Source organism: Prosopis cineraria, unplaced genomic scaffold, assembly GCF_029017545.1.
Source record: "Prosopis cineraria cultivar Desert tree isolate PC_DT_omini unplaced genomic scaffold, ASM2901754v1 PC10, whole genome shotgun sequence".
Lineage (NCBI taxonomy): Eukaryota > Viridiplantae > Streptophyta > Magnoliopsida > Fabales > Fabaceae > Prosopis > Prosopis cineraria.
In genome coordinates, this window is record NW_026555341.1 from 21,205,981 (window position 1) to 21,224,709 (window position 18,729).

Sequence of the window (18,729 nt, forward strand, 5' to 3'; positions counted from 1 at the left end):
GCCTAAAAAATGTAAATAACCACAGGTGAGATAAAAATCTCAATAACCAATATAGTTCATTAAATGCTTATTTCCATAGATAACCAGGCTAAAGTAACGAAATAAAGTAATATCATATATATATATCTATCAAAATACAATATGATTCCTCTTTTCAAAACAACTCCAAACAAATGCACACTAGCATGCTTGTCTAACCGTCAAACCTCCAATGCTCCCTTACATGAAACTATAGGCTCTCCTAGATCAATCACCTGTTGACCCTAACACACTTTTTATAGAAACACCCAGACAAAGGTAATCTAACCCATATACTGACTATAGTTTTTTTGTCTTCACTTATGATAGAGGCGTCGTTGACTCCTAACTGTACCTTATTGGGTACTAGGGAGTTGCCTAACTTCCCAAATGTCCTATGATAACAGTCCTATAATGTGTTGTACTAGATTACCTATGGTACTAGCCCGTATAATGTTGCATCAGATGTCGCATGGTGCCAGCCTAATCGTATGAAATTTTCACTCACATATCTTCACACACACATATCCCCATGTATCCAGGGTGACCTCCTACCCTTTATAATCACGCTCTTTCACAATGTCTACTACTTTTTCTTTACATTTCCGCATAACAAACTTTTATACATAGTATATACATATCAATTAAAATCAATAGCCTTTTACAAATTGATTTTTCATGCTAAAATGATTTACAATATCAAATTATACATAAAACTCTTCAAAACCACAACTTTATCATTTGTATTTACTTTTACACAATTATAATAGTTAATAAACATAATAAACTATATGGTTACCTCAACTCTTCTATTTGATAGAAAGGGTTATCCATGTAACTTCAACCTTATTTAAGCTCCTTTCTCACAATTTGTGCATCACACACTAGAATTTATACAAAATTGGCATTTAGAGTCAATTTCTCTATTGACCAAAAGTGCCAATTATCACATTTAAACACTTTATTGCTATTAATTTCACGTTTCACACTCAATTACACACATTACCACTAATTACTCGTCATTCCAAACTTTATTCTAGCAATTTTCTCTCACTACTCTCTATATAGATTAAGGCAATTCTTGCCTATAGCCCTAAAGTTGTATTATTTTGACTCCAACTAGTCACAAAGCACTAGTTTAGCTCTGATGATCCTTTTTATTACTATAGGGTAAGAAATCAACTCCTTAAAACTCCTAAATTCACTTTCTCACTAGTTAAATCTAAGATGAAATTGGGTAGATTCACATGTTAAGGCAGTATGTGACTTACCTAATAAGTACAAGTTGAAGACTTCAGTCTTGCTCTTGATTTAGATTGCCCTAGTATAGCCCTTACTCTTTACCATGTTTGAGCTCTCTTCCCATGTTTCTCCTTGTTGTTTCTCAAGCTGGACACGTCCTTATTAATCTAATTTTTGCTCCATGCACCACAGCGTATCTATCCCCTGCCGCGGCACATGGTACAATAAGGAAATCCTTACTATGCTCACTCGTTTTGCTTTAAGACATCGCTCTTTTGCTCATATTTGTTCACTTAACATCCCAATGAGTTAAAATAACACTTCACTACTTAGAATTCTATTTTCACATTAAATCACTAATCCATTATTAATCAATTATTAATATAGGATTAGAAATTCAGCATGTACAGTTCTTCCGACCTTTTAAGAATTTTGTCCTTAAAATTGAAACAACCATTAACTTACACATACTTAAGGGAATAACTGAGGATATAGCTATGCCATCTTAGCTTTTGTCTCCCAGGTCACGTTACCATGAGTCATACCCTTTTAAAACACTTTCACCAGTTCTTGTTTCTTAATTGCTTATCTTTCACAGCCACTATTCATTCTGGTTTTGCTCTATAGGTCATATTTTCTCACAATTCTACCTCTTCAAGCTCAATCACATGAAAAGGATTTGGTTGGTACTTCTTAAGTTAAGACACATGGAACATATTATAAATCCTAGATAACTGTAGAGGTAAAGTAATTTGATAAGCAACTGGCCTGATCCTCTCCAAGACTTCAAACAAACCTATAAATCTACTAGTTAATTTCTTAGCTCTAATTGATCTCTCGATTCCTACTATTAGTGTAACTTTCTGAAACACGTGATCGCCTATCAAAAACTCCAATGGTCTCCTTCTTCGATTGGCACAGCTCTTTTGCTTGCTTTAAGCTGTCAATAGCTTTTGACGAATTAATTCAATCTTTTAAGTGGTTTGGTCTACAAGATCAGGTCCTACAATGCTCTTTTCACTCAACTCAGTCTAACATAATAGGGATCTGGACTTCCTCCTATATAAAACTTCATATAGAGCTATTTGAATGCTGGAATGATAACTATTGTTGTATGCAAATTCATTAATGGCAAGTAGCTATCCCAACTACCACACAACTCTAACACACAAGATCGTAGCTTATCTTCTAGAGCTTGAATGGTTTTCTTAGTTTGCCTATTAGTTTGAGGATGATAAGCAGTACTAAACTTTAAAGTAGTACTCATGGCTCTGTGTAATGCTCAAAACCTGGTAGTGAATCTCGAATCTCGATCAGAGACTCTAAAGAATCACTAATCTTGATAGCTAAAAAGTGAACTGACTTCATTAATTGGTCAACAATCACCTAGATAGCATCGTGCCCCAACTGAGTTCTTGGCAATTTGGAGATAAAATATATAGAAATGCTATCCTATTTCAACTTAAGTATTTTTAATGGCTGTAACATCCCAACTAGTCTTTAATGCTCTATCTTCACTTTTTGACAAGTCAAGCACCGTGCTACAAACTCAGTCACCTCTCTTTTCATTCCTAGCCACCACCAATAATACTTAACATCTTGATATATCTTTGTAGCTCCCAGGTGAATAGTATACTTGCTGTAGTGTACTTCATTTAGAATCACCTTTCTCAAATCTTAATCACTAAGCACACAAATTCTATCCTGATAAACCATAAATCTATCATCATTAAAGTTGAAATTCTTAGTTAGATTCAACTCAACCTCTTCTCGAATCTTAATATACTCATCTTCTAATTGTGCTATTCTCAACTCTTTCTAAAAATTACTACTGACCATAGTAGTATAAGCACTAACTAAAGCTTTCAATGGTGCATTATGTGGATAATCAATGAAAGACTCCATTAAATTGTGTTCTTAAACCATCAAACTAGCTAGGTGTAGTGTCTTCCTACTCAATACATCAGCTACCACATTAGCTTTTCCTAGATGGTATTTTAACTTAAAGTTATAATCTTTAAGCAATTCTATCCATCTTCTCTACCTCATATTTAATTCCTTTTGGTTCATTAGATGCTTTAAACTCTTATGGTCACTAAACATGCTAAACACTGACCCAAACAAGTAATGACACCAAATCTTCAATGCAAAAACCACTACTAGCAGTTTTATGTCATGAGTTTAGTAGTTCTATTCATATAGCCTAAGTTGTCTTGATGTATATGCCACTACTCTCCCATCTTGTATCAGTACACAACCTAAGCATATATATACACTTTATACGGTAGTCTCAAATTTGAGATTGTCAACACAAGTGCAGTAGTCAACTCCTCCTTCAGCTTCTAAAATGCAATCTCACACCTATCATCCCAAACAAAAGGTTGATCTTTTCAGGTCAGTTTGATCAATGGGGAAGCAATTTGAGAGGAACCTTGGATAAAACTTCAGTAACATCCACCTAATCTTAGAAAACTTCAAATCTCCATGACTGAACTAGGTTATTCCCATTTCAACACAGCGTCAACTTTATGAGAATCAATAAAAATCCTATCTACCGATACCACATGGCCTAAAACTCTAATTTCCTTAGCCAAAACTCATACTTACTGAGCTTAGCATAGAGCTTGTTCTCATTAAGAATTTAGAGGACAGTCTGAAGATGTTTGGCGTGCTGTTCCTCATTATCTGAATAAACTAAAATGTCATTGATAAAAACCATAACAAATTAATCTAAATAAGGTCTAAAGATATGATTCATGTGATCCATGAAGACTATGAGTGCATTGATCAGACTAAATGGCATGACAAGGAACTCATAGTATCTATAAAGCATATGAAAGGCTGTCTTAGGTATATCTTTCTCAAAAACCTTCAACTAATGATACCTTAACCTCAAGTCAATCTTGAAAAAGATTGAGGCTCCAGCCAACTAAACTAACAAATCATTAATTTTGGGTAAAGGGTACTTATTCTTCATCGTTACCTTGTTCAATTGCCGGTAGTTGATGCACAACCACAAACTACTATCATTTTTTCTCACAAATAACACTAACAAACCCTAAGGTGATATACTCAGCCTAATAAAATCTTTTTCAAGTAAATCTTCAATCTACTTCTTTAACTTATTCAGCACTGAGGGTGACATCCAATAAGGGGCTTTAGAAATTGGCTCAGTACCATGAACTAAATCTATTGAGAATTTAACTTCTCTTTCTAGAGGTAATCCAAACATCTCCTTAATACCTCAGGAAATTTGCTTACCATTCTAATCTTCTCAATATCCTAATCATATATACTACTTACTGCACAAATTATCATGTAAGAATTACACCCTTGCTTAATCAGCTTCTCAGCTCGCACAACTGATAAAAAACTAAGTTGCTTAGTAAAACTAGTTCTTGCCAATGACATTGACAAAGAGACTAACTTCATGGCACAATGTGGCGTAGCATTATTAGCTGTTAGCTAATCCATGCCAACTATCACATCAACCCCTTTCACAGGAATGCAAATCAAATTAATCACGGATACATGATCCTAAAATACAATCTCAATTTTCTAATATGCTTTGCTAGTAATGCTTGAGGAACCAGAAGATGTCATTACTTTGATCAACACAAGTAGCCAAAGTCTAGGATGAATGCACAAACAAGCACATAATCAGATCTTAAAACTCGAGAAATTAATACTAACAAAAAATGTAATGCCCTTACTGACATTAGCATACGCTCTATTACAATTGATTTAATTACTTTGAAATCATTTAATTTGTAAATATTGAAAGCATTAAGATCCTAAAAAATTTTCAAAAATCATTTTATAACTCATTCAAGTATAAATCTTAATACACACACTGAAAGCAATAAATCTATGCATCAAGGATATAAGAAACATGTGTATTACTAAAAAAACAAAGTAAAATTTAGAACTATACACCGCAGCTTGTGCCATGCTTGTGCCACATGCACTATGGCATATGGCATAAGGGCTATAGTAGCTCGCTTTATGCTATACGTTATGGCATGCGAGTGCATGCGCCGTGGTGCACACGCCTGAACTTGCTGTCAAATGGCAGTTTCTGATATGAAGTTCATATGCACGCTATTTCCATATATGATGTCCAATTGGGATGATTTAAGCATCCGCACGAAGCTATTTTTAAAATCTAACTAATAATGGTTTCATTTCAATTTAATATTTCTATCAAAAATTAGACACCCAAGTGCATTTTGACTAGTTTTTGCCAAAATTTTGCCACTTAAGTATCTCAATTCGAAACCAAATGTCATTAGCCACTTTTTAGGTCTTGACTAAGTCCAAATGGACAAGACACACCTAATTGACCATACACATGCACCATATAACACACACACAAATTTGGCCTATAAATTACTTATTTCACCCTTTGTGCTAAATTCACATTTTCATTTCTTTAATCTCATATGTGGCCAAATCACTATATATAATCTTCACCCATCTCATACACACATAATTACATCCATCCACTAGCCCATCCAGCGATTTTATCATTCACACATATACAAGGGCTAAGGACTTCAAAATCACAAAACATACCACAATCATATCTTTATGCATATGTATAAATCCTATGGCAACTTGTACATATACAAGACTAATAACAACTAAATTCATGTTACCAAAACCTTACAAAGGCTTAGTGAGAGATCTCAACTCAGCCGATGTCTTTCCCCTTCAAACCACTAGCACTAGAGCCTAAAAATGTAAATAATTATGAGTGAGATAAAAATCTCAGTAACCAATATAGTTCATTAAACGCTTATTTTCATAGATAACCATGCCAAAGTAACAAAATAAAGTAATATCACATACATATATCAAAATATGATATGATTCCTCTTTTCAAAATAATAACTCCACACAAATACATACTAGCATGATTGTCTAGCCACTGAACCTCCAATGCTCCCTGACATGAAACTATAAGCTCTCCTGGATCAATCACTTATTGACCCGAGCACATTTTTGTGGTAGAAACACTTGGTCAAAGGTAATCTAACCCACCTATAGACTATGGTTTTCCCTTTTCATACACTTATGATAGAGACGTCGTTGACTCCTAATTGTACCCTATTAGGTATTAAGGAGTTGCTTGACTGCTCAGATGTCCCATGGTAATAGTCCCATAATGTGTTGTACTAGATTACCTATAGTACCAGCCTAGACAATGCTACACCAGATGTCTCATAGTGTGAACCTGATTATATGAAATTTTCACTCAAATATCTCTACACACATACACATCACCACATATCCTGGGTGAACTCGTACCCTCTATGATCGTGCTCTTTCACAATTTCCACTACTTTTTCTTTACATTTCCACATCACAAACTTTTATACATAGTATATACATATCAATCAAAATCAATAGCCTTTTACAAATTGATTTTCATGCTAAAATCATTTACAATATCAAATTATGCACAAAACTCTTCAAAACCATAATTTTATCATTTATATTTACTTCTACACAGTTATAATAGTTAATAAGCATGATAAACTGCATGATTACCTTAATCCTTTTGTTCGATAGAAAGGGTTACCCATGTAACTTCAACCCTATTTAAGCTCCTTTCCCATAATTCATGTGTCACACACTAGAATCTGTACAAAATTGGTATTTAGAGTCAATTCCTCTATTGACCAAAAGTTCCAATTATCACATTTAAATACTTAATCACTATCAATTCTACAGCTCATACTCTATTACACATATTACTATTAATGACCTGTCATTCATAAATATTGGGAGAGATTTATGAAATTATGTGCAAGCTACCCTCACTATCAAATACCTAATTAGTAGCTGGTTTAATATTTTTATGAAGGTCTCTTACCAACAGATTGGTGGTTTGTTGGTGTTATAGCTAGTAGTGCTTTGGTAGAACTTACTCTAACTGATGCCATGAATCTTATCTCTAAAATAGCATATAATTCTCAGCAAATTAGATGCGGGCTAACTAAACAATCAAAGGGGTGAGTAAGATTCAAGCACCATAATATGATCTTAAAATTGAAAACAAGATGAAGGAGCTCTCTGGCATAGTTAGGAAGATTGCCTTAACATAGCAAAAATTAATAAATTCACTAGTAGTGCCTACTTTTCCATAGTTGTATCCTCCACAGATGTGTACACAACCTCAGTTTTATAATCCTTAGGAGGCTACTACATCTTCAGCTTTAGTTAAGCCTCTATATGGCATCTGTTGTTTGGCCACATATACTACTCATCAATGTACACAATTGGTGACAGAGTTGAGAATTGTGCTAGAATTTTTCTAACTAGACCTTGCAACAGGGCCAAAAATATGATCCTTTCTCTAATATTTACAATCTAGGGTAGAATGATTACCTTAATTTCATATATGAAGGAAGTCAACAACAACAATATAATGCTACAGGTCAATATCCATAGCTTATGAAAACAATAAGGAAATCTATTCTTATTCAAGGGTCTAAAAAATATGGACCAAGAATAGAAGAGTTAATGAAGTGAATAGCAACTTATAACATTTAATTTCAATAGTGCACTGAGATAGTCATCTAAAAATTAGAGAATCAAATTAGGTAATTATCTACCTCCATTAATGGATTAAAGAGTCAAGGTTCTAGAAAGTTTCCTTCTTAAACAATTGTAAATCCTAATCATAGTAATGTTAGTACTATCACTCTTAGAAGTAGAAAGGAGCTTCCAGAGCCCTCTGCAACATCTATTAGGGATAAGTTATCTGTACGAAGAACACAAGTCCTATTTGAGGATTCTAATGAAGAAAAGAAACTAAGGAAGAAATGGTTGATGTTTTTAAAAAGGTTAAAGTCAATATTCCCTTTTTAGAGGCAGTAAAGCAAATTTCTAAATGCAAAGTTCTTGAAAGACCTATGCATGAACAATAGAATATTTAAAGCTAATGAGAAGGTCAATCTAGAAAGAAGTGCATTAGCTTTATTCCATGGATGAATGCAGTGCCAACCCTCTATGCCCTTAAAATGCAAAGATTCAGGGAGTTTCATTATACCCGGTACTATAGGAAATTTAGAATTTTCTAATGCTTTAATTGATCTTGGTGCAATATAAATGTTATGCCTAAGTCTCTATTTTCTTCTTTTTAGGGTTATGAGATGAAGCCAGTTGGGATTATTGTGCAATTAGTAGATAAGAGACTTGCCTATCTTAATGGTATTCTTGAAGACATTCTAGTCAAGGTAAATGATTTAATCTTCCTGCTGATTTTTATTTTTTAGACATTGGTAAAGATGATAGTCAAGGGCCACCACCATTGATTTTGGGTAGACCATTTCTTAATATAGTTAATACCACCATTAATGTTAAAGATAGTACTCTTTCTATAGAATTTGCAAGACGTGTTGTTCAGTTAAATCTTTTAAAGGCTATGAAATATTCTATAGAGGATCATTTTATTATTAATGTAAGCATGCTTGATATGTTAGTTGATGATATATAATGGGCTTTATAATGAGATGGTTTCTAGTTCTCGTGAGATTGTTAATTTAGATAGCAATATACATTACTCTAACTCCATTATTTTTGAGGATTCTTTCGACTATCTTAGTTACGATGACATTGTTGAATTATTCAAATCCATGCATGATATTGACATTGGAACTTCTAGTGACTCTGATATGATTGCTTCTAGTTTTGAAAAAATTATAGACTTTGCTAGTGACTCTATTTCATGTAATTTCATTAATAATGTTAATTCTAGTGTTCTAGAACAAGATACTATTGCTTCTTTTGATGTCATGTAGGTTTATAGGGTTGTTGAGATCACTATTGACAAGCTAGTGCCTTCTATTCAACAACTACCTACACTTGATTTGAAAGATCTACTAGAACATTTGAAATCTGCATTCTTAGATAACGATGAGTAATTATTGATTATTACAACAAAGGATTATGTTAATAGTTAAGAGGTAAAATTATAAAATCCTGGATTTCAATCCCAGGAACTAGTTACTAATTAGGGATAAATTAGTAATTAGGAGATTGATGGTGTTTTAGATGTTGTGTGTTATTTAGGTGTTGTTAATGGTAGGATGGGGTTTTTGAGACAGAACGCATGAATACAAGTGATTCTTTTCTCACTGTATCACATGCTATAGCAAAATTTGCATGCATCATGGCACATAGTCTAGAAATTTCTTAAAGCTGATGTGATCTACTTATGATGAAAACAGAAGGGTGAAAGCTAGAGATACGTCTAAAGGGAAACAACAAGCCATCTTTACTAAGGCAAGCCATAGTTAGAGCTCGAGAGTCTACTTTGATTGATAACTTGTTAGGAAAGTATTACATAATCTTAAACTTCAATTCTACCTTTTTTTCATTGAATTTCATCGGTGGAGAAATTGAATCATGAAATTTTAAAGTATTGTAATCTAAAAGAAAGTGTTAAAATGGGATGTTGAATAAGAACTAAGGTTTTGTGAGTAATATGGAGTTGAATGGTTGAGCTTTGAGCATTTAGGCTTAAAATGGCCTACAAGTTAGGGCAATAGTGAGATTTTGGGTGGATGAATTTGTTAAGATGATGTTATTATTATTTGAGTAGCCTATATGGCTAATGACTATGAATAATGGATAACTAAATTAAAAAGGGTTCAATTGAACTATTTTATACATTAAGAGATTCAGTTTAGCTAAATCAATACCTATAAAATGTGTTGAAAATTGATTGAACTTCATTGTGTTATATAGATTAAGCACCTGTGAAGTTGCTTGTGAGAATCTACACTCCTAGAAGCTTAGTATGATTAGTAACCCTTAGTAGTAAGGGTTAAATGTTATTGGAGTAATCTTTTTACTTGTTTGTTTATGAAATTATTTATATGTATTTTGATATAACTATGTACATTATATTATGAACTAATAAAGTAGCAATATTGTGAAAATATACACATGCAGGTGTATGAGTATTGAGTGAAATGAATTTTAAGTGACACATGCACTAATATGTATCAAATTCATGAGATATACGCTGGATTATGGTAAGGGGAAATGCAGCCCTATCTTGAAGAGGTCTAGGAAGTCCTGATGATCCAGAGTGAAGAGCTTGACTCTACCGAGATAGACCCAGGGAAAGAAATCCTGATGATCCAGAGTGTAGAGCTTGACTTTGCCATGATGGACCTAGGATATTGAATGATCTATGAGGTTGCCCTAAACTAGGGTAGGGGGCTGTGGTACTACTCTGTATAAGGTTGGGAAGTCCCAATGATCCAAAGCGTAGAGCTTGACTCTGCCATTATGGACCTAGGAGACCACCCATATAAAAATGCCTTGGTATGAGCAATTTTATGGTGGCCCTGTTCCTTATGACTGGATAGCCTGGTCTAGGTGTAGAGTTTACTCTACCAATGGGAACCAAGAATTCTTTGTATGAGCATAATGAGATTGATGAGAATGAATTCCTGTATATGTATATGTTATTGCTTTCATCATTACACATGCTACTTTATCGCTAGTTTATAGTTTTGCTTACCAACCGGTAATTGGGGTAACCTCCAAGTTACTGAGATGTATATCTTACTTATTACTTTTGATCACAGGTGAAGAGGGCTTGAGAAGATCGAGAAAGGAAGTGAAGAAAGAATAGCCTCAATTGGTAGTGGTATGACTACCTTTTAGTAAAAATGAATGTATAATATGTGGATAAAGTTAAGTTGCCAACTACCATGCCTAAGTGTATGTGAACTTGAGGAAGTAAATTATGATGTGAATTTTGCTTGTGTGTGTCTGTATATATATATATGATATAGCATTATACCAAGGGTGCCCCAGTGGAGGGTATGTGGTTAGGCCTAAATGCCAGACAAGCAAGTGTATGATGTTGTAACTTGTTTCGCTAGTGTATATATGTGTTGATTATCATTTATTATATAAATTGAATGTGTGTTGTGTTGTGAGATGAGAACTTGACGCAAATGGTAAGGCAGAGCCCTATTTGAAAGAGTCGAGTACATTTGTGATTCCTAACCATATGATAAGGTAGAGATGTAAGAGTTGGAAGGTTGAAATTGGAAAAAGTCTTGTATCTGTGGTTATGTTTATATCTCACTCTATTACTTTTGATCACTAGTTAAAAGAGTATGAGAAGGTCGAGAAAGGAAGTGAAGAAAGAGTAGCCTTAATTGGTAGTGGTATGACTACCTTTTAGTAAAAAATGAATTTATGATATGTGGATAGAGTTAAGTTGCCAACTAGGACACCTAAGTGTATGTGAACTTGAGGAAGTAAATTATGATATGAATCTTGTTTGCATATATATATATATATATATGATATACCAAGGGTGCCCCAATGGAAGGTATATGGGTAGGCCTAAACGCTAGACAAGCAAGTGTATGATATTGTAACTTGTTCTACTAGTGCATATGTGTTGATTGTAATTTATTATGTGAATTGAATGTGTGTTGTGTTATGAGATATGAACTTGTCATAAATGGTAAGGTGAAGCCCTATTTGAAAGAGTCGAGTACATTTATGATTCCTAACCATATGGTGAGGTAGAACCCTATATGTAAGAGTTACAGGGTTGAAATTGAAAAAGTCTTGTATGTGTGATTATGTGTTATATAGGTATTTTCCTCATATAAGACCACAAATATGTAGTATGACTTTAAGAGGCCAAATTGAGCTATTAATATGATATATATATATATATTGTAATGTTAATAAGGTGTATGTGGTGCTTTTGGACTTGGTTCAAGGCTCGGAGTGATCTAATGGGACAAGGAATGAAAATTGATCACTAAGGGTACAAGTTTTTAAAATAAAAATGATTGTTTATACATGAGCATCCAATTTTAGATCAGAATATCATATCGAGTCTAAACTTATTACATTAGCTAGTACATATTGTAAGCTTCGTGTGGATACTTGAATCACTCTAATGGATACTTGAATCACTCTAATTGGATGTCGGATGTAAAAATGGCTCACACTAAAAATTTATGATTTTTGTTGTCAAATTGACAATAGAATTTCTAACAGGAACACCGTGGTGCATGATGTGCCTATTGCAATACTTGACGTAGTTAGAAATAAAGCATATGATTTTATGCTACATACCATGGTGTAAGTGTTGCATGCTACGACATATGGTGCCTTTTTTAGGGTTAAGAAGTTATGGCTTTTTAAGTCTTTTGATTATGTTTACACTTACGAGCCCTCTTATTTAAATATATGTTTTGAGAAGATGAGGTCCTGTGATTTCAAAAATAAATAAAGGGCCGTTACTCTAATTTTGATTTATTGATTGTGTGGTATGGAAGGTAAAGCATGGGTTAAGATGAAACTTTATAGTTCAGACCTAAGGACTTTACAAAAATTATTAGGGGTATTGAGAAAGCACAAGAAAGCTATAGGAGGGATACTAGTTGACATTTCAAGCATTAATTCAGATATATGCATGCACAGGATCTTGATGGAAGATGGTACAAAGCCATATAGGCAACCTTAAAGGAGGCTTAACCACTTATCCTTAACGTGGTAAAAAATTAGGTAACAAAACTCCTTTTTGTAGGTACCATTTTCCCTATTTTTGACAACCAGTGGGTGAGTCTAGTACTAGCAGTGCTAAAGAAGAGTGGGATCACAGTTGCAAAGAATGAAAAGAATGGTTTGATTCCTATAAGAGTGCAAAATAGCTAAAGGATATGTAACATCCTGAATTTCTAATCTTGTGTTAATAAATGATTATGGATGAATTAGTGATTTAATGCAAGGATTAGAGTCCTTAATTGTGAAGTGATATATGTGTGAATGTGTGAATGATGAAATGACTGAAAGGGCTAGTGGATAGATGGAATTATTTGTGTATTTAAGATAGGTAGAGATCATTTGTAGTGTTTTGGCCATATATAAGATTAAAGGAATGAAATATGAATTTAGCCCAAAGGGAGAAATAGGCAATTTACAAGCCAAATTGGTGTATGTGTGTTATATTATGCATGTGTATGGTCAACTAGGTGTATTTTGTCCACTTGGATTTAGTTAAGGCCCAAAAGTGGCTACTGACAGTTGGTTTCAAATTGAGACACTTAAGCGATAAAAATTTAACTGAAAATGATCAAACTGTAGTTTAATATCCATTTTATGATAGAAATATTAGATTAGGATGAAACCACTGTCATTAGTAAGATTTTGAAACAAACTTTGTGTAGGTGTTTAAACCATCCCAATCAGACTTCATATGTAGAAATGGCACCATTTGAATTTCATATCAAAAACTGCCATTTGATAGTAAATTTAGGTGTGTGCGCTGCAGCACATGTACCCGCATGCTGCGATGCACAGTACAGGGCATATGACTGTGGCCTCTATGCCACATGTTATAATGCATATGGCATGAGCCCGATGCATGGTGCAAATTTTCACTTTATTTTAAAGTGATGCACATGTTTTATTGACCTTTGATGCACCAAATCTATGTGCTTCTGATATATGTGTAATTGGGTATGAGGTTGAATAACCTAAATAATTATAAAATATTTTTTAGAAATCTTTTATTGGGATCTCAATGTTTACAAAAATTTCAACTCAAATATTCAAAGTAATTAGTAATTTGGTAGTGGAGCGTATGGTAATATTAATGAGGGCACTACAAATTATTGGTATTAGTTTCTTCAATATCTCAATTTGCTTATGCTTTTATTTGTACATTCATTCTAGTTTGTGGCAATTTATATATTATTCATTACACCTATTCTTTCCCTTTTCCTTAATCTTTGTGTTACTTTCATCCTTAGGAGGGGAGAAAATGAGAAGAAGAGGTACTAGAGCTACTCGTAACACCCAAGTGTCTAGGCATCTGGTTGAGAATGAACTTGTGTCTGGGTTTCAACCGGACATGCCTCAACAAGTTGATAAAAGAGATGGCTTGTTAGAAGAATTGAGGAATATGATGATTGATATCCAGTAAACAGTTAGAGAACATTATGTGTTATTGCAAGGTAAAGATTAAGAAGAGGCAAGAGAAGCTCAAGAGAGCCTAATATTGGAAGAAGTTCATAGTAGACTTAAGGAGACTCAAACTTTAAGTAGTAGACAAACTGTGGGAGTTGCTATAGATCTATCTATTGACTGAGCTTGGAAGACATATATGAGGTTCAATCTACCCACTTCTAATGGTAGTATGAGAGAAGGAGAAGCTGAGTAATGGATTAAGCACCTCAAAATAGTATTTGAGGTGGTGACCTATACTTCAGAGCAGAGAGTGACCTTAGCTAGGTCCAGTTAGTTAGAGCAGCCAAGAGATGGTGGGATTTAGTGAAATCGACTGGTGGTGTGAAGTATTCTTGGGAAGAATTCAAGAAGGTATTTTTTGAATATTACTTCTTATTATCTTTTTATACTGAGAAAGAGGAAGAGTTCCATGCATTTAGGGAGGGGGACTTAGAAGAAAAGGAATTCATAAAGAGATTCAATGACTTATCAGCCTATTTTACCTATCCGCAACACCATAATGACATTAAGTAGAAGGCAGAACAATTTCTAGATAAGATGCGTTTAGAGTACAGGCAGTAAATTGCTTTGTTCGACATCGCTACTTATGAGAACGTGTTTCATAAGTTGAGAACAGCTGCGAAGAGAGGCAGAGAAGTAGAGGCTGAGAAGAAAAGGGATAGTGTGGGAAGATTTACATCATCTTTGGGTCCGTCAGGCGACGTATTGAAAAAGCTCGTGTATAGCTCATGTAGTTTTGGAGCTTATAGGAAGAGGAGCTTTGGTAGAGGTTCTCAAACTCAATCAGTTTAGAGAAGATCTATACAGAGAAGTACTGTGGTCAGAATTGGGCCTCAACAACCTTCAAGGTAAGCCTCAAACACATAGCTCCTACTTTTAGCACTAGAAGGTCACCCCAGGCAATGTCTGTGGTAGATTTCATGTGAAAAGATATTGGTCTTGTTCTAAGTATGGAAAGCCGGGCTATATTACCAAATATTATTCTAAAGGTAGAGTAGAGATGGCAGAGTAGTATGCTACGATTCCAGGATGAGTGTTTACTACGATGCAAGAAGAGGCTAAAGCATCTCCGAACCTGATCAAAGGCATTATTTCTATCTGTGGTAATAGAATTGAAGCTTTATTTGATTTAAAAGCTACACATTCGTTCATTTTAGAAGAATGTGTAGATAGATTGAAGTTAGAATTGAAAGAGTTACCTATGATAATTAAAGTGACTACGCCTTGTGGACTCTCAAGTATTACTAGCAGAGCATGTCAAAGAGTTGAGATTATATTTGAGGATCAAATATCTGTGATCAATCTAATTTGCATTCCCATGAAAGGGATTGATGTGGTAGTTGGCATGGATTGGCTAGCAACTAATAATGCTATGCTAGACTATACTAGGAAGTAAGTGTCTTTGTCGGTGTCATTAGCAAGGACTTGTTCTAATGAGCAACTTAGATTTCTATCAGTTGTGCAAGCTGCGAAGCTAATCAAGCAAGGGTGTGATGCCTACATAGTAGTTTGTGAAGCTAGCAGCATGTATGATGGTGATATTGAGAAGATTAGCATGGTAAGTGAATTTCCTGAGGTATTTTCTAAGGAGATGTCAGGATTTCCTCTGGAAAGAGAAGTTAAATTCTCAATCCTAGTACAAAACCAATTTCTAAAGCCCCGTGTCGGATGTCATCATTAGAGTTGAATGAATTGAAGAAGCAGATTGAGGATTTGCTTGACAAAGGATTCATCAAGTCAAGTGTATCACCTTAGGGTTCACCAGTATTGTTTGTAAGAAAGAAGGATGGCAGTTTATGACTGTGCATCGACTACCGACAGTTGAATAAGATGATGGTGAAGAATAAGTACCTTTTACCCAGGATCGATGATCTATTACATCAATTGGTTGGAGCCTCAGTCTTTTCCAAGATTGACTTAAGGTCAGGGTATCATTAGTTAAAGGTTTCTGAGAAAGATGTACCTAAGACAGCCTTTTGTACATGTTATAAATACTATGAATTCTTTATCATGCCATTTGGTCTGACCAATGTACTTGTAGTTTTCATGGATTACATGAACCGTATCATTATACCATATTTAGACTAGTTTGTTATGGTTTTCATCAATGACATTTTGGTTTATTTGAAAGATGAGGAACAAAATGCCAAGCATCTTCAGATTTTCCTTCAGATTCTTATGAAGAACAAACTCCGTGCTAAGCTCAGTAAGTGCGAGATTTGGCTAAGAGAAGTTAGATTTTTAGGCCATATGGTATCAACAGATGGGATTTCTATTGATCCTCATAAAGTTGATGTTGTGTTAAAATAGGAACGACTTAGTTTAATTATGGACATTTAAAGTTTTATAGTATTAGCTGGATATTATCGAAGGTTTCTCTTAGATTACTTCCCCATTGATGAAATTGATTCGGATATATCAACCCTTTATTTATGATGACAGGTGTGAGATTGCATTTCAAAAGCTAAAAGAGAGATTAACTATTGCACCTGTGTTAATAATTCTGAATCTAAGACTACTATATGAGGTGTATAGAGATGCTTCCTTAAGAGGTTTGGGTTGTGTATTAATGCAAGAGTGGTGGCATATGCATTAAGACAACTCAGGCCACATGAAGAAAACTACCTGGCTCATGATTTAGAACTAGCAGCAGTGGTTTTTGCAATAAATTTTTGTGTCATTATTTGTTTAAGTCAGTATTTAGCGTGTTAGTGACCACAAGAGTTTAAAGTATCTAATGGACTAAAAGGAATTCAATATGAGACAAAGAAGATGGATGAAATTGGTTAAAGACTATAACTTTGAGTTTAAATACCTTTCGAGGAAAGCTAACATGGTAGCTAATGCGTTGAGCAGGAAGACGCTACATATAGCTAGTCTAATAATTCAAGAACGCAATCTAATGGAGTCTTTCATTGATTCTCAACAGGATGCACCATTGAAAGCTTTAATTAGTGCGTTGTGCATTTTGAAAAACATCAATTAGATAAGTTTAAAAGGGAAGCTAGATATTACATTTGGGATGATCTATACCTTTGGCATACATGTAGTGACTAGATTATTAGGAGATGTATTCCTGACACTAAGTTTGAACCCATATTGCATTTTTGTCACACTCTTGCTTGTGGAGGACATTTTGGTCCACAATGTACCGCTAGAAAAGTTATTGATTCTAGATTATATTGGCCTACTTTGTTCTGTGATGCATATACATTTTGTAAGCATTGTGCTAGATGTAAGCATATAGGAAATATCTCCAATAAAAATGGGATGCCTTAAAAACCTTTACTTTTCTATGAAATATTTGATGTGTGGGGTATTGATTTCATAGGACCTTTGCCTATTTCATTTGGATTTCCTTACATTTTATTAGCTATTTATTATGTTTCTATGTGGGTGGAAGCTAAAGCCACCATGATTGATAACTCTGCTATTGTTGTAGATTTTGTTAGGTCACATATCTTTTATAGATTTAGTATTCCAAAAGCTATTGTCAATGACCAAGGGACCTGTTTTAGTAATCAAAGCATGAAAAATTTGTTAGGCAAGTATGGGATTATGCATAAGATGGCTACCCCTTATCATCCCTAAACTAATTGGCAAGCTAAAGATTCTAGCTGAGAGATAAAGTAGATTCTTGAGAAGACAGTACAACCCAATAGGAAAGACTAGAGTTACAGACTTAATGATGCATTGTAGGCACACAAAACTGCCTACAAGACTCCAATAAGAATGTCTCCTTATCGGCTTTTTTTTAGGAAAGCTTATCACTTACCTGTGGGGATTGAGCACAAATCTTATTAGGTAGTGAAGCAATACAACATGGATTTGACTAAAGCGGGAACTCAAAGAAAATATCAATTGTAAGAGCTAGAAGAAATTTGCTTGGAACCATATGAAAATTGAAGAACCTATTAGGAAAAGACCAAGTTGATGCATTATAAGCTGAGAGTTAGAAAAAAAGTTCAAAGTAGGACAAAAATTATTTCTCTATAATGCCAGATTGAAACTTATGCCAGGAAAACTTCATTTTAGATGGGAAGGTCCTTTTATAGTTACTAAAGTGTTTTCCCGTGGTGGAGTAGAGATTGTGGCAGAGTCTACTAGAGAAAAGTTAAAAACTTAATGGGCACCGATTAAAGCATTTTCATTATAGATTGAAGACACACATTGTAGAGAGTTTTCCCTCTAAGACATCACTTAATCAATCAGGTTGTATCCCTTCTCTTTAGTCTTAATTTACATTTTCCTATACATCTTTTGGACTATGTTCTACATTGAGGGCACTGTAGATTTAAGTATGGGGGAAAGCTTTTGCTATTTTTTTTTCTAATTTTTTTCTTGCTTTCAATTTTTTTGTTCTTTTTTTCTTGACAAATAAAAAAGAATTTGCAAAGTTGCACTACTACAAAAAGGCTTTTTTACTACCCTAATTCACGTCCC

At 34.3% G+C, this 18,729-nt stretch overlaps 1 protein-coding gene across 1 annotated transcript in view; it reads left to right on the plus strand.

Annotated features, from left to right (window-relative positions):
* LOC129322492 (uncharacterized) overlaps nt 1-18,729 on the plus strand; it is a 178,343-nt gene that overhangs the window by 125,792 nt on the left and 33,822 nt on the right. The window contains 1 exon segment of the mRNA XM_054968803.1: nt 17,831-17,834. Coding sequence (XP_054824778.1) covers nt 17,831-17,834 — 4 coding nt within the window.